The sequence below is a fragment of the Perna viridis genome, chromosome 1 (assembly GCF_037379345.1).
Source record: "Perna viridis isolate PV_CMFRI_1.1 ecotype Kerala chromosome 1, ASM3737934v1, whole genome shotgun sequence".
NCBI classification, from domain to species: domain Eukaryota; kingdom Metazoa; phylum Mollusca; class Bivalvia; order Mytilida; family Mytilidae; genus Perna; species Perna viridis.
In genome coordinates this window covers 10,399,342-10,417,191 of record NC_142445.1, presented here as the reverse complement: position 1 = coordinate 10,417,191, position 17,850 = coordinate 10,399,342, and the positions used below count along the sequence as shown (strand labels likewise).

Here is a 17,850-nt window from a genome sequence, read left to right as displayed (position 1 = left end):
TTAAACCCCACCGATCTGACAATGTTATATCACTCAAAGATACTTTCTTTATTTGAAAAGACCATTATTTGATCTCTGCATCACTGGCTTTGATCAGAAATGTTTTCAATAGAATGTTAGAAAAATGAGATTTTTGACTGAGTTGTCTGCCCTCGAAATGTTCATTTTCGGTGCATTTCAATGAAACCATGACTCAATGCACCATGACATGGAACATATTGTCTTTTTTCCCGATTCTAACGGTGCAAATAGTCAAATTAAACTTTCTATAGGGTGGATTTTTTTCATACCATGTTTCACCCAATGAACAGATAGTTTTTTTCATCATTTCCGGCGTAACCGAATCTTTTTTCTTAACTAGTTGACCTAATGTCCTTCTAGAGGTTTTAACCATGGACGTAATTACTTCAGATTCGCATGGAGGTTTACAGCGGCAAGTGAATGCGCCCACTTAATTTGTAATAAACAGAATCTATTGCTCTGAAGTGACTGACTGATTGAACTAGTTTTTGTGAATTTATTTCATCACATGGCAATACACAAGTTATCTCTGAATAATTGTTAGACCATTTCCAAAATCTTGTAAAACCAGATTCAAACTGCTGACATCACAAATTTTAAATAGTAAACGGAGCTCTAGATGCAAAAGTTCATCCTGACGATTCCAAAATTCAGAACCATAAATAGCCAACAAAAATGTAAATATACTTTAATGAACATCCTCAAGTGAATCGTTATTTTAAACATACCTGTATACAATAATGACAGGGTCCAGTGACCACAAAGCTAAGAAGTCCAGTGACTATATATATATACAAACAAGGTCTAATAGCAAAATGGCGACCAAGGCATACTGCAAGCATGTTACCTTTAAAGCTACCATTAGCAAAAATAGAATTAAAATTCGATCCTAGAACTAAAATCCTATCCACTTCATGAAATTCTACACCTTGTACATAAGGGCTATACTGTAAACAACAAAGGCCAACACTCTGAGGATGGCTGCTTTGGAACAATCAGAGTCCCTGATGCTTTATTTCCAACAAACTGGTTAATACAACGACTACCTAAAGACACTGGTGGTACCACCCAGTTATTATCACCATACCAACTGCAAAAACAATCCGCCGCACTTGTATTAGGATTCCAAAACAACGAATTAAATAAAAAGTTTTGCGTTACCCATATTAGCGAATCTATCTACAAAAATGGATCCGACATTGAACTAATGAATCTGAAAATTTCATTAGATATTCCCTAATCGACTGTCAATAATTTTGCTGTAAAAATCAGCTTTTTCATTTTCTTCCCGAGGAATCCATTATGCATTCAGGGAGATATTAAATTCACACATATACTATAAACGGATAAAGTTAAAAGCTGTAGGTCCCTTTCTTATCAATGCTCACATCATTCTGAATGTCAGTATAAAAAGTAACAGAACTGTTTTGTAACATAAATGAAAAACTTTCTAAACACAACTCTACAGCCTATATTTCCTTCCAGGTGAAGCTCTTCTTAGACTCTCCATATAACCAATGATAAGGTATAGCTAAATCGGTCCCTTTAAGAAACATCTGCAGCCGCCACATCGCTAGCATCAGTAAATACTGTAAAAATTAACGTTTTTCCTAAAAAGGTATAGATCATAAAAAAATTTTCCAAAACAAAATTTCTCTTATAAAATCTTGCAAATAGTTCAAACTTGCTACCTGCTCCCAATCAACTCTCAAAGCAAAGCTTTTATGGTCATAATCTGAGATACATTACCAATCAGCGGTATGAAGGAAATAATCTTACCACAAAACTTGGCTAGTAATCTAATCTTAGGACAGAGGACATAATAATCTCAATAAGGTCTAACATATTGTCGATCTTACCTTTCGGCAACTGTAAAACACAGAACTTCAAATCGCACTTCAGACCAAGCAAAACTAATTCCTGTGCAGGACGCCAAATACATTTATCTTTATTCGACACAAAATCCGAATCTATTAAATATCTCTTCCCCTTGGAAGAATGTTTGCTACTCGCCTCTTCGTTCTCTACCTATCCTAATTCTCTAAATTTAATGTCTAAATAAACCTATCCTTGCGCCAGTGTGTAACTAAAAGGCGAACTACTTTGGTAAAAATATATCCAGCAGAGAACAAGCCAAACGGCAATACAGTGAACACAAGATATCCCACTTCCTTGTCAAAAACCCAACGAAAAACCAAGAGATTTCTGAAGATTAGAACATCTTTAAGATGATACCCTAATTTTACATCAAATATAACACCAAAACAATTTGGTGTCAAACATTGACTAGCAGTTTTCCAATCTTCAAACTTTACTTTGTTCAGAATCACTTGCTTATTTACATACCTCAAGTCTAAAATTAAACGACCCTTTCCTTGAGAATTTATCGAAACAGCTAATGGATTAAATACGTAGGGTCCGTTCGATACCTGTAAAACTATATCCAAAGCAGGCGTATTATTTCTTAAAAAAAACTTACATTCTGGTTCATTAATAAAAGGAATTTTATAAACCATATTTTATGACATCAAGAATAAAGTTAGAAGCGTTAATATTTTCCCAAAAATCTATGGAACTCTTTTATCTATTTTTAACGTTAATATGATATTCTGCTTCATGTTCAAAATAAGACATCCTATAGTCATAATCTGATACCTCAAAAGTTTGAGAAAGTCGATCGGTAAGTAGAAGTTACTCTGGTGTTGTCAAATCGATTGATCCTTGTGTACAGTCCTTTGCCCAGTGCCCGTCAGGCATAATATATATCTCTTGGTTTTGTTCTTTAAAACTACTCGGATCAATGCGGGGCACATGACCCCAGCAGCTCGAAAGGACTGTTGGTAAGATCCACCATTGTAATCGGCAACGGCAGCACTACCAGAAGCTTCTGTAGATATATTCCGTTAATTTTGTTTCCCCGACTTGGCTGATTTTAACTCTTTCTTACTGTTCCTGTCTGATGCACGTTTCGTCCTCCGAATTACTAGAGACGTCGTCTGACAAATAGTTGTCCATTGTTTTCCAGCCACCGTACGTCTTATCCGCTATACGAATGAACTTGTTACGCTTGTTAAGAAGAGCTTGTGAATCTTCAAAGACAGATAATCCGTGGCGTTCCTTCTCTGCTCAATACAATCAACAGCGATACTTAAATTGTCAATAATTTCAGAATTTAATTCAAACTGCACTTGGTTGCCTTCGAGTTTAAACGATTTGTTATATTTCTTTACCTTTCGCTCAAGGTTATCTGTATATCAGCAAAATTGCGCTTGATTCTTGATAATTTGGTTTTCATGTAAGTTTTCATCAAAGAAATAAATCTGCATTAAAAATTTCTTCTGGAGTTATCACGTTTGTTGTTTAAATCGACATAATGCACACGTTTTAATATAAAATTTTAAGCAAATAAATGTGTCCAAGCGTGGTCACTGCAAAATCCTCGATAACTATTATATTACTGAGCTCACTTAAAATATTAGCCGCGAAACCGATATATTACTTACATTTACTAACCACATTTCATACTCTTTAACTTCACATATTAAATTCATTTCCAAAATTGCAAAAAATCTGAAAAAAAATGAAAACCCTTTTAATATTCATACATCAGAAGGAAACAAAGATGATTTAATATAATTGAATTGTTTATTGATTTAAGATTGGTTGGATTTAGCTTGTGACTTACTGCATTTGTTTATATAAAAATTACCGCACAGCGATTATTAATAATATAATATAGAGTTGCCTTTCTTATTAAGACTAAATATTGAAAAGTAGGCGAAGACTGTCAATGTAGTTAAAAATTCGAGAACACTTAAAAAACTTATTTTTTCGTAGGTATCGTCGAAATCGAGTCAGGGCTCTTAATTCAGATGACGACGAAAATTACGTTGGCTGTTGTGGTGGATGTTGTGACTATGGTGGGAGTTGTGATGTCTGTGGATGTATAGACTATTATGGGTGTTGTTCACTGTATGGTTGTTGTGGATACCTAGGAGTATGCAGTTGGTTTTTCGGCTGTTGTCGGTGCTGTAGAGAGCCTCTAGAGAGTCATAGAAAGCGGATGGATGTTACTGGCAATGTTTTTTATATCAACCATCAGAATGTTACGCCTAGGATATCAACTCGATGGGATGAGTTGCCAAGAGGAGGTCGTCTTTCGAATAAAACTGCAATGAGACTGAAAAAGAAGCGGAAATTGATGCTAGAAAGCAGACAACAAGTTCCCGACCGCGTTGAAAATCCAATGAATGATGAAGTTTATGCCAAAGTGAGACGGGAAGCGAAAGCTCTTACTGTATGGCTACCCCATTCTAATCCAGTTAGAGGCATTAATACCAGTACAAAGTGATATACATGTATATATATTTAACAAGCTTTTGACCTCTGTTAATTAACAATAGACACTAGTAGCGTTTAACCCTCTCTAGTATAAAAAAGACAAACCCTATAAAATGAGATATGAGATTTTTTAATCATATCTTTTTTACCAGACTTGACTTTTAAGAGCAACTCGGCGGGTGTTTCTGGAAAAGCAGAGGACGCTTACCCTACCGGTGCACTTGGCCCATGCTCCCAGCTGCTCATTTGCTTTGGTTACTTTGTATGTATGATTTTCGTTAATTCATTTTCTTTGTTGTGGTTTTCTGTTTTCCATGTCTGGTCTTTGTCCCTGGATTACATTCTTTTGATTACCGCTGTAACCTTGGTTCCCTTATTCTTTAAACATTGTAATGATTTGACTTTTCTACTGAAAATTTAGCAATAAACGTGCTCTTAAATTGAGTGCAAATGTTGATATTTTGAATCTGATTTGCTGAAATCTCTTCTAAATAACCATACAAAATTTAAAAAAAAAAAAAAAAACAAAACAAAACATAGTCAATATCACAAGTTGACTTGGAAAATTTCACATGAATATCTTTCTAGTTTACAAAGGAGTTATATTTCTGTCAAGTGTTGTCATCACCTGCTTGTTATAAAAACAAAAAAAAAAACTTTCAAAACTGACTGGATTCGGTACAGTCTCATAGGTTGCTTCTTATGATGAAAATATCACAATTTTATCTGTAGTTTGATTTTATTGACTAATTCAATATCAAAGAAAATGTCGATTTTCAAACATATTATGATTTGAAATTTAATATATTTTATTTTTTGTATTTTAATTTTTATCCTATATTTTTGGTTTGATGGCGATTTTATAAAATCTTACAGTACTCCAAATTTAAAAATACGAGAGATGAGAGGTTACTCCTTGAAACAAGTGTACAGCATATCGAAATACATGTATACAAAACTGGTATTTTTTGCATTTAACAAACTAAAAAGAATATTTTGCAATACTTGAGTCGAAATGTAATATTTCTGTTTTGTAACTGCTTTTTACCCTATATTTTAACACTGAGCATATGAATGACATATATTGTACAAGAAAAAGTTATATTTATCATGTTGTCATTTAGACCAGAATTTTAGCATTTCACCAGTTATCTCCCTTATTCCAATACAAAAATTTCATAGGAAATATCTGTCAGCTGACATTTCTTTTGCGTTTTTTTTTCATAACGATTTTTTTAGCTTAATGATTTCATGAAGAATAAAATCACAATTCAAATATAGTGCATGTGTTTAAAAAATGTATGCAATATTTAGGTACGTTCCGATTTAAATTTAAACCAACTGACAACGATAAAAACAAATATTAAATAAGATAGCATAGGTAATGTTTAGTCTGTATTAAATAATGTTATTCTGTTTTAGTGACTGATCCGTTTTGAAAAAAACCCAGTCATTTCAATTGTATTGACAGTTTGAAGATAATACAAATAAAACTTTTAAACAACATTGTAATAAAACATAAACAATTGAAAAAATGGGATCAGTTATTAAGTATGGTTTATTCTATTTCTTAACCATCAAGATTCAATTACTTGTGTTTTGTAAATTCTTGACATTATGAATACTTACACAGATCAGATCATATGACCTGCCTTATCAATAACTGTTTAACAATATATAATAATTTTTTCCATTCTCAACTTTATTGTAAATGATTGGGAAGGATTGTCGGCGACGTCCTATATGTGCATCTTCGTGTCGTTATTAGGCTTTTCAGTTTAATTTTAAGAAGTGTCATTGCTCTATGACAGTGGATTTGATTGAACCTTAAAGGTATGTTTACATTTGTTAAAGACGTTTCGGTGACCTCTGTTGGTATTTATTATTTTTATTAAGCTTATACAATGGTGCATTTGTTGCGTTTCACCATTTCAGTTCCTTTCTCTATTTACGTAGGTACTCTGTCAAAACAAGAATAGTTCAAAATCATTTTGTCGGAAGGGACATATTTCGGTAATGCTGTATCCAGTAAGGAAGTGATTTATTTGAACTTTCAACGCAGACGCACAGAGTTCATTACATAAAATGTGTTAGTTATGATAACTCACATATTCCCTATGAGCGATACATCAGCGACGTAACAACATAGCAGTGCATTATCAATAAATTAAATAATATTTGTATAAGTAGGAAGAGCTCGTCCCTCATTTGCAAGCCTAAAATCATACTAATGATTCATGGTGAGAAATGAGGATACAAATAATAAGGGTGTGTGGGTTGTTTCTGATTTCTATTGAATTAGATTTAGAATTCAAATTTTGTCAATTAATTTTTAATAATGCGGTTGTGAATTAAGTTTCTGAGATAGACTCGATAAAATAGGATCATGTCTGTAGATTTTTTGTGATAATATCATTTTTTCCTTGCAAAACTTTATTGAAATAAATGTAAAAGACATGTAAAAACATCAGTAACCAATATCAACAATGCAAATGATGCCACAACAGATGAAATAATAAAACATGAAACCGACAATGATAATTATAGAATTATAGAATCAATCAGGAAGATTTGGGAATAAGAACCATTAATAATTATGATAGGTAATACCGGTACTTATACCGTCCTTACCCCGTCTTTATCAACACAAAATGGTTGAAATATTTTTAGAAAAGAAAATTTAGAAAATCAAGATTCAAACAGTAATTAAAAATTCTTCCATGAAAACGACTGGACAAGAAAAATAGACACTAACAAACATGAACATAAAAAAATCACAAATAACACGTATATAGAAACAAAGGTAAGTGAGTAACTTATAAAAACTGGGATCATGGATCAGGTGTACTATTACTCTAAGCGTCCTCTGTTTCTTTGGAAACATTCATCGAGTGGCTCATCAAATGTTACGAAATGGGAAGGAAAAAATAAGGTGAAAAGTAGTAATAGGAAAAACCTGATGAACTGATAAAATATTTATTGTATTTTTGTTTCGTTTGTTATAGCACCAGAGCACTTTGCATCAGCAAACTAGATAGTGTTTTTTTGGTAGCATTTATACTCCTTAGTATGATATATTTTATATGAAACATCAAATATTAATCACTATAGGCTATTTCCGGGACCAACGATATAATAATGTCTCTTTTGTATTATCAAATTCCGACAGAAACAGAGGAAATATGATAGTTACATGTGTTTTAATTAAAGGCTGTTCAGAAAAAATAGGATCAAATATTTACTAATCAGATGTAACAATATATGATAAAGATTTTTATCAATTTTTTTTTTTCAATTATGTTCTCAAATCGAAGTTATTCTTTGTTTCACATAATCCAATATACAATTACAAGTAATTTAGAGTTATTCTTCTTTGTTCATGCATGCTATGCGGTAGAAGGCGCTGTCTTAAATGTAGATATTTTGTGAATGCACGACCGTGTGCATGCACTACACGATGAACTATCAACGTCACGTGCAGAATTTCAACATCATCAACATGCCTAAACGAAAACCGAGAAGAGAAGTACAGCAAGAAGAGAATGTAAGAAGAGGAGCAGTCGGACATGTAGAACAGGAAGAACAGGGCGACAGAGGTTCAAGAGCCGACAAAACGAGGAAGTAAACAGATATCACCGGCGGAACAGCATGACAATGGATCTGAATCAGGTAGTTCGGTTATCTCCTACGCCAAAAATATCAAATTCTCCAATATCCAGGGTTGCATTTTATAGATATCTAACGGTGTCATATATAACCTTACAAGTTGGTATTATAGAAATTGTGAGATTTCAGATTTTCTCACAAGTTAAAACAAAATATACCAGTTCTGGTTAACGACGTTTTACAATTTTATCGCTTTCTTAGCAACGCATAACTTGTCATGCTTTACAGGGATCTATCTATCAGGGATAGCTTGTAAAAAAATATTGCAAAATCTTTCATTGTCAGTATTATAGTTTATAGTGTCAACAAAGTCATCAAAAAGATGTTAGGATACCAATAACTATTTCTAAGTTAAACAAGTTAGCTAAGAACTCAAAGATTTTCTGTTCCTCAATTTTTGAAACAACAATGTTCTTAACTGCCTATACATTTACTTTCTTTGCACTGCTCAGAATAAGCGAATTTACAAAGTGTAGAACCAGGTCCAAATTTGACCTGAATAATCAAAGGATATCTAAATTCACAATAATACTATCAAGCTTATCATACACTTGTCCAAATGGGCAAATATCATACTGCCATCATGCAACAACAACAATTCATTTGCACACTTAAATCAATCATCATTGATTAGGTATCAGTTCAATCATGTCCTTAGAAAAGGCCTAGCTTGACGAATTAATAGAATTTAAGCTGCAATCATTATCTCACCTTGATTTTAAAACATCACATTGTGTTGCAAATGGTATAACCAACGATATGACAGGCCCCTAACTAACCTTGAACATGTGGTACAATGCTTTGTTCAAAAATACAATAATGGTCTGGTCTTTAATGTACAAAAGAGATAACTGGCATTTTGACCCTCAGGCGATAGACCAAAACTTCCCAATTCATTATATTAAATATCAAATAATGTTGTAATACACTGCAACACTACACATTAAAATGTATCATTTGATATTAGTATAGTTACATTTTTAATAACTTTGTAAAGCCGTAACATGACACTACACTGAGAGATACAATACAAAATTACCTTCTTCCTGAAAGTAAATATATATCAAACAAAATGAATTCCTTCAGATTCTCGAACGACACTTACAATGGCTTATAATTATAGAAAACATTAGACCATCGAAAATCCAACAAATATGAAAAGAAATATTTATACAGCAAACTATGCTAACTTTTGTAAGTCTTGACTGCTTCTGAACTTTTTCCTAAGATATGAATAATAAGAACAGCAAAATGCTATAGCTTTTTGATCCAGCACATGATTTCAATTAGTTACAGGAATTTAGGCGGGAGTCTATTTCAATATTTTTCCTGTAAAAATATTTTCCTTACGATCCATTAAACAATCTGTTCCTAGAAAAGCAGGGAAGTACCATCTTACCCACTTGGTCCATGTTCCCAGTTGATTCTTAGTTCCTCATTATACTTTTGTTATTTGTTTCTATGTTTGTGTCATTTATTTTAGTTATTTCGTGTTCTTTGTTGTGTGTGTATATTTTCTTGGTCTAGTCATTGTCCTTAGATTGTGTCCCTTGTGATTAATGTCCTAATCTTGGTTGCCTTTATTTTCCTGTAAAACGGCAAACTTCTTTATCGGTAACATAAGTTATAAAGTAGATAACCAAAATAGAATTTTAGCATTATTTGAGAGTTTCCATATATGTCAGGCCAAGTATGACTCCCCACATGCTGCAGTGTAATATAGTGCATGCAATTGACACATATATAAGTTTGAATAGTTATAAATTTTATTGCAAAAATACAAAAAATGAAGTGGATTTTTGTAGATCCAAGGATTGCAAAAATTATCCGGAATATCCGTTGTCAAATTTGGATCCACCAACTGTACGAATACCTAATACACCAAGTCTTCTTGAACCAGATCCTCCAATGATTCCACCAAGGGTATCAAGACTATCTACTCCGAGTCGGATACTACTGCCCAAGTGTCTACCAGTGATCCTTCCGTCACCACTGAGCGGGCCAACACCAGAGACTCCTACAATTCTAGATTCTCCGACGCCATCACTTAGACCGCTGTTCATAACCTTTTTAATCAATTCTCCACCACCTAGAGCAGCTCTTGATAACCCATGAGTGGTATCGAGTATGTCACCACCGTGTCTTCCAACTCTTGTTCCAAGGCTTAATTCATCCAAAAGATGACCATCAATTGCAGATCTGGCGATTCCAGCTCTTCCACTGGTTAGTAACTCTCCACCATTCCTTATAATTCCACCAGATGATGTTCTTCCACCAAAAACTTCAGATTCAATCAAACCACGTCCTTCTGGAAATGTACAGTATGAACCACAGGAGTCCTGACAACATATCTTACTGCCACTGCATTCGTAGTCCATTGAACATTCATGTTTAACTTGGCATATTCTTCCTGTAAATACATCTCGCGGGCACCTTCCTGGTTTCCCAACTTCCTCAGGGGCGTACACTGTCGAACAAAAACATACTTCTAAATCGCTACATAAAGTTGCATATACAACGGTACTACGGTATCTGTTTTGTTTTGTTCATTTTAAATGACGATGGTATTATTTGTCTTTTTATAAAACAAACGCAAAACAACGCTTTATTTTATAATGTACAATGTCGATATGCATTATTAAATATAACAATATGTTAAAAGATATCCTCACTTTCAAATTCTTAATATTTCATATTTAATATTGTTTTAATACACTGCAAAAGGGAAAAGTGTATATATAACGTTTGATAGTTACATTATTATCAACTTTGTAGAGCCGTACCTGCTAACGATAAAGACACCACACTGAGAGATACAAGACAGAATGACAACATCTTTTCTCTTCTTCCTGAAAGTAAATATTAAAATTCAAACTAAATTCTTTCAGATTCTCGAAAGACACTTACAACGGCTTCAGTTTACAAAACAAACATCAAAACACCGTAAAACAGCGCTGCTTTCTACAAATTGATATTATAATTTTATAAGATAATAATCATTTTAAAAAGGCTTTATATTGAAGATTTGTACTGCCGTTAAAGATAAATATATAGATAGGAAAAGAAATATTTTAACACCATACTACGCTACCTTTGTCTTAAGTCTTGATTGCGTCTGAAATTCTTAATGATAAACATTCTGAAGTTACAATCTTATATACTATTGTTTATGGTTTGACATTTTCTACTTAATTAATGGTTAACCACAACATGACGTATATAGTCGATCATTAATTTTAAGGTTCACCGATATGGAACATGAATGAATGTATTTCCCTTATTATGATTGGTTATACACAAATTAAATTTTAATTTCAACTAAAGAAAATACAGAATTTCAAATTATACATTTCCCTGTTCCCTGTGTTTAGAATATATAGGAACAGAAATATGAACATCCACCGTTATTAAATTGTAGAAATGAGTAATTTATTTTTTTTTCTAAATAGCATAATGCAGCTCGTAAAGAAAGTATTTTGTTATCAACGCCATAATTTGAGCTAATACAATTTGCTAGTACTTCTTGTACTCATTATTTTCCACAGACCAGAAATTCAAGAAACATATTTGATGTTGCAAACTTTTTTATTTTACTGACATATTTTAATTGGATTGGATAATATTTTTCTAATAGAATTATTGAAAGTATCATGTATTCTTATACTTTTTCATTGACATTAAGATTACTGTTAAGACGTTTTGTTATTTTATCTTTAATAGAAATAGAGTTTCTACTACATTTTAGCACAACAGATTTTATAACACAAATACACGCATGATATTGTAAATAACGTTAATCGACGCGTTTTCTTCCTTGTTGACAATTTTTTTCATAATAAAATAGATACAAAGAGTGACAAATTTCCAGAAACAAATTTCTGAATTCAAAACTATATTTTGATACCTACTATTTTGTTTAGAAGAAAGAAAATTGCAATAGCATAGGATATATGGATTTATATTTATTTTTTCTTCAAAAACACGAAACTCAAACTTAGAGAGTTATTTTTTGCACCAAAAAAAGTTGAAATGTTATCATATAATAGTTTATTCTGTTCAATTATTTTGTGCAATATCTAGTAAAAGCAATGTGTAACGATACAAATGTATGTTAATATAAACCCAATTGACGTGGTTGACAAAGTACTTTTTATTTATATTAACATAGTTGAAAATACTAACATTTTTCACTCAATCAACAATTGTTTCAAGAATTTTGTAATATATCGAGGAACAAGTTTTAGTAAACTAATTTTCAACTTATCAAGTAATGTTTCTATAATATAAAGCAATCATTGAAATCATTTCTTCATTTTTTAGGAGATTTTTGTCGTTGAATACATTGTGCTTTATTTATGACCCTGTTATTTTTTTAAAGATTAAAAGTGAAATAAAATCAAGGAAATCAGGAACTTAATTGTAATCAGAATTATACAATCTAAGAATAATAATTTGACAAGAAAAAAGATACACACAACATAGAACATGAAGTAACAAGATAACATGTACAAAGCAACGTAATCAAATATAATCTACGATAGAGTAAGTGTCCTCTGCTTTTCTTTAACCAACCATCGAGTTGCTCACAAAATGTTACGTCCGGTATAGACGAAAGAGAAATAAAGAACTATGCAAGGTGAAGATATCGGTTCTCATGGTGTAGATGATAACACCATAACGATAATGATGACAACACTAAAACTTTTGTAGTGATGATTTGTAGTAATATTTCTTTGTTCTAGAATCCTTAATGTAAGAAGTTTAGCACCGTAGAATAAGACCGCATAGTGGCAGAAAGTCTTGGCATAAAGAATGAGTTGTACTAGGGAAACTCAATACGTGCTGATGGGATTTTGCCATAAATGAGAGTGAAGCTGACTATCGAATAAGAATTCAGCGCGTTTATCGTATAGCTTGATCATTTGAAGTTTTGACAATGCACTGTGGTATAGATCTTTTGAGATCTAAATTTTAATTTTTCAGCTGAAAACTTCTCGTTACGTAATAATAGTATATTAGTATATCCATCCTTTTAAGTTTCAATTTCATAGTTCAACACTTATTCTCGTGCCTATCATATATACATTGGTTTTCTTCCTAGAAAATACTGGCAAATAAATTTCAACCTTGGTAGAAATGATTGCTACAGAAGATTTATTGTCTTGGTGGTTTGTCAATAATTTCAAGTGATTTATGTTTTTGTGTGCTGTCTTCTTTCTGTAACTTCAGATTTGATGTGTGATTGTGTTTTATTCTGTTTTCTACATTGTGTATGTAGATCGCTTTCCTTTTATATGAGTTTGACCATGTACTTTATTTTAATATCTCTGAATTGCCCTACATTTTTTTGTTTGTTTGTTTGGGTTTATTTTGCCTATTTGCTGTTACAGATGTATAAAAAGTAATACAGTGTTAACTCACACAAAATGTCCAAATCCTTAATCAACTTAGTCGATAATTCATTGTGTAGTTCACTAATTCATTGTGTAGGTCATTTACACGAATGTAGAGAGTTTTTATTATAAAATTTCTTTTTCTTATCTGCACTGAGGATCGATACATTTTTACAATACTTTTCACTGGCTTGATGTAAGCTTAAACACCCTAACAAGTATATAAAATTACATCACAAAACCCGAAAGATTTCTCATTGTCTAATTAATTGGATATATGGGTAATTACTTGTCAAACTAAGATTCTTTCGTTGTACATTCAAACCTTATTTCTTTTCAATCAATTCATCAACCATAAGACCAGTTTGTGCACTGAACGTCTGTGTGTAACCAATTTCTCAAGTTCTTTCAGTCATGAAATTGGGACAGTTTTAAGAATTAATTCATGCAGACCAATAAAGGGCAATTATGTTCTTATATTTATTAAATAGGTGAATAGTGTCAGATGCAAACTACATTTTCTTTACGTCATTTACGTCAAACCATTCTCCTTGGTATTTTCTGAGAAAAAATATGTTGAAATTAAAGACTTTAAAATCGAGCGCCTTTCCTCTAACCTTCTATGTAACCTTACAATAACATGATTGATAACCGACATATTAAATTGTTTGCTTTGTCTGTTCTTACATTTTCTTTAAGTGGTATAAGAAAGTGTTGTTGTTTTTTTTTTAATGAAGGTGAGCTTCCACGAATTTTATTTCAACATCGCTATAATTTATTGTATTTCTGATTATGATTATCCAAAACGATTTAATGCTATTCAACTATTGTTTGGTAGTGTTAAGAAACCTCAGAAATCAGTAATAAAAATAAGGAAAAAAAAGAACACAATGCAACAAAATACGGAAAACAAAACAAAATATCACAAAAAGGAAATATGAATAATAAACAAGAAAAAAAACAGTAGCATTTAAAAGGTAAGTGTTCAACTAAATTTATATAAAATACAAATTAAACGTGATAAGGCAAATTGGAAGGCCAAGAGTTTCTATCTTATGGTCCTCGTAAGGGACAAAAAGTACTGGAAGAAAGAAAAAAATAGTGTAATCAAGGGAACCAACATTCAAGCGGAAATAAAAAGGCTGTAATACAGGGACAAAGTGCAGACAGGAAAACAGAAAACACAACAAAGAACATAACATAACCAAAATAATACATTAAAAGTTACAAAAGTAATTGATCAGACGAAAAAGGAAAGGAAAACTATGATGTATTGAACAAATCAGTATTTTCATGGTGGATTGATAAACCGTAACGATCCACGAGTTCATTATGACCACCATAAAACTTCAAAAATGTAACAACATAACCTTGTTCCAGAAGCGTAATTGTAAGAAGTCTCGCGCAACATAAAATCTGCGTAGTTACGGCAAGTTTTAGCAAAATGTTTGAGTTGTAATATGAAAACTCCATACACAGGGGCTGAAGGGATGTTGACACAAATAAAAGGAAAGTTGACAATACGGATTGAAAAGTCATCGCGTTTGTCATATAGTTTAGTCAATAACTTTCATTTACCATCCATCTCTAAGTGTAGGTCAAGATATGAGGAAGACTTCACAGTGTATGTAGTATCCTTTATTTAAGTTATTTGGTGGTATGTACGATGTATCAAATCCCCGAAGCAACGATTGTTTAACGATAATACGTCATCTATATAGCGGAAACTGAGATTAAAAGACCTAGCCAAACGATGGTTCTGATTTGGAAGTTGATTTGGAATAATCTTTGTACAAAGTATGAGGAATCTCTTCCAAGAACTACATATTTGTATCTAGGCATACCGTCTTTTTTGGACTAACAATGATGTATAATGTTTTTGAGTCAGGATTTTAACCGAGTGTGGAGAACAGATGTATAAAGAGAAGTATAAAAAACAACTGTCAACCATTAAAAAAAAGAACAAACAATTACACTTTTAGTATAGAAAATAACGTATCCAAAGATATAAAAAAAATTCAGTTTTGTGCAAATTATATTCATTTTGCTACAGTGTGATACAATTGAAAAAAGGAAAGGACTTAGATATTCTTTCATAAAACATTCATTTAAGGTCATCTTTCAGAAAAAAAACTAATATTTGGTATGATCTGCCTTGTTGATATTTTAAGGTTCAATTGTGGTAAAAATTCATTATGTTAACGGTAACAAAAATAAAACTTCAGTAATACACGTGTAAGCAAAGGGAAAACAAAAACCAAAAAGAAATTTTATTCTAAATAAAACCACTGAGAGTTTGTAAGTGAATGCAAAAAATAATTGTTCAAAGGATTGGGGGGGGGGGGGCAGAACTAACAAGGATCCTATTATTCTGCTATGTACAATTTTATGTTACTTCCTTCGTGAAGTATTAGCGGGAATACTTGAATGCAACTCATTTTGGAAATGTCATTTATTCCTACTCCATATAAAAATAGAGGATCCCTTTTGTTTTCATTAAAATACATGCATGTATTGCTACTGTTTGCTCCTGAGGCAATTTGTATTTTCCATTTTTTAGCAGTATGTGCAATTATTTTCAAGTTTGAAATATGCCTTTCTATCGCCGATGTCCATAATGTTCAATTTAATGTCTTGTAGAAGATTAGCCATTTTTGCAGAAACTGTTTCTCAGTTTTCGCTTTATTTGTATTTTTGGTTGATGTTTTTTCTGCTTTACGACATTTTAAGTATGTCTATTTTCTTTTACGCTATTTTTAATGATGCCTGACATGATTTTGATGTCGTCAGTGTAATCATTGTCTTTAGACACTTCATTTGTTTTATGTTGTGTCGGATGACGGTGACTCACTATTCCTGTCGGATGGTATTGGCCATAGTCTTGGTTGTGTATTATATCGGACGGTATCGACATTAAATTTGTTTATGTCTTGTGATAGATATAAGTTTTAGTAAGACATTTGAATTGGGTTGTGAGCTGTAAAACTTATTACTTAAATATGAAAAATACAGGGAAACATTGACGTAGGACAAAATTATCTCATACTGCTTCAAGTCTTGTCGTTTTGTTATGTCTGTTCTTGTTTGCTTTCTTTATTTATTAGAAGGTCTTTATTAAACTGTTATAATTCTTTTTATCTAGTGTATGATTTTAATTTCAGAAATTTTTGGCCGTATAGTCTGTTTCAATACCTTTTCCTGTAAAAATGTTTTGGATTGGCCCTTCTATCTATTTATAAAGGAAATTTATTTCAGTACTTTTTTAATTGATTAAGATATTATATAAATTTGGCAGTTCTAACATCGTTGGGAATTTTTCAGACCTTTCTACATATACATAAGTTACAGCCCTAGATTAATCTTACGAGGAGGAATGACCCGGCCAGCGAAAACTATATTTTTATAAAGCCTAGCTGGCCGAGTGGTCTAGGGCGATGAACTTTGTGCATGCGGTGTTGCCATAGATGTCACAGCGGTACGAGTTCGAGTCCCGCGGAGGGAACGACCAAAAATTTGCATCGCAAATTTGACAGTTCTAACATCGTTGGGAATTTTTCAGACGTATATATATATATGCGATGCAAATGTTTGGTCGTTCCCTCCGCGGGACTAGAACTCGTACCGCTGTGACACCTATGGCAACGCAACATCGCCTGCACAAACTCCTGCGCCTATATAGCCTAGCTGGCCGAGTAGACTAGGTCACTTGCTGGACTTTGTGCAAGCGGTGTTGCCATACCATAGATATCACAGCGGCACGAGTTCGAGTCCCGCGGATGGAACGACAAAACATTTGCTATTCGCTACACCGCTCCATCGGATAAAATTGATACAGGGAAGATATGTAAACGCATAGAAAGGTCTGAAAAATTCATGTATTGATAGACAGATAGATATCGGTTAACAGTGAAGATAGCTACCATTGATTGGTATAAATTGATTGTTTAAAAATGTTTTTATCGGTCATATGTCAATTCAATATTCGATCGTGACAATATCTTACGATCAATTATACAATATAATCTGTTCATAGAAAAGCATGGGATGTAATATTACCAACTCGGTCCATGTTTACAGTTTGTAGTTGCATCTGGGTTCTTCATTGTAATTTTGTTTCTTGTTCCTATGTACGTGTTATTCATGTTATTTTTTTTCGTGTTCTTTATTTAGTGTGTCTATTTTCTTTGTCTATTCACTGTCCTTAGATTATGTCCCTTTTGATTAATGTCCTAATCTTAGTTGTTTTAAATTCTCTGTAAGATGGCAAATTTATTTGTCACCAACATAAATTTACAATGTAGATAAAACCAAAGTATTACTTGAGCATTATTTTAGAGTTGCCACATGTCAAGTACACGTAAGACTCCCGACATGCTGTAGTGTAATAAAGTGCAAGCCAATTATCCCATATGTAAAAGAAGTTGGAATA

At 32.5% G+C, this 17,850-nt stretch overlaps 2 protein-coding genes and 1 long non-coding RNA gene across 8 annotated transcripts in view; 2 read left to right on the top strand and 1 right to left on the bottom strand.

Moving 5' to 3' along the window:
* The window catches only part of LOC148627198 (uncharacterized), a 36,769-nt gene extending 31,789 nt beyond the window's left edge, over positions 1–4,980 (top strand). For all 5 annotated transcript variants that reach the window (XM_088569455.1, XM_088569464.1, XM_088569430.1 and 2 more), the window contains one exon: positions 3,859–4,980. In XM_088569455.1, coding sequence (XP_088425581.1) covers positions 3,859–4,372 — 514 coding nt within the window. In that variant the 3' untranslated portion in view covers positions 4,373–4,980. The remainder of the gene's footprint in view (positions 1–3,858) is intronic.
* Positions 4,981–6,025: 1,045 nt separating this feature from the next.
* On the top strand, positions 6,026–14,097 carry LOC148627196 (uncharacterized). 2 transcript variants are annotated; one of them, XR_015919966.1, is made up of 5 exons: positions 6,026–6,195; positions 6,319–8,031; positions 9,834–10,251; positions 10,804–10,883; positions 12,771–14,097. It is a non-coding gene; the product is annotated as an uncharacterized LOC148627196 (long non-coding RNA). The 2 variants fall into 2 exon arrangements; XR_015919965.1 differs by having other exon boundaries at positions 6,044–8,031.
* Positions 9,852–11,152, bottom strand: LOC148627197 (uncharacterized). The gene is made up of 3 exons (XM_088569393.1): positions 11,120–11,152; positions 10,812–10,877; positions 9,852–10,495 (listed from the first exon to the last, which is right to left on the bottom strand). Exons 2-3 carry the CDS (start codon positions 10,861–10,863, stop codon positions 9,852–9,854), a joined length of 696 nt encoding a protein of 231 aa, XP_088425519.1. The 5' UTR covers positions 10,864–10,877; positions 11,120–11,152.
* Positions 14,098–17,850: the final 3,753 nt, after the last annotated feature.

Bases quoted from the DNA above. Each gene is read 5' to 3' on its own strand.
- LOC148627197 (XM_088569393.1), bottom strand. From the start codon at position 10,863: ATGTTGTCATTCTGTCTTGTATCTCTCAGTGTGGTGTCTTTATCGTTA. The intron at 10,496-10,811 runs GTACGGCTCTAC...TTTGTTCGACAG, and splicing joins GGTGTCTTTATCGTTAGCAG to TGTACGCCCCTGAGGAAGTT.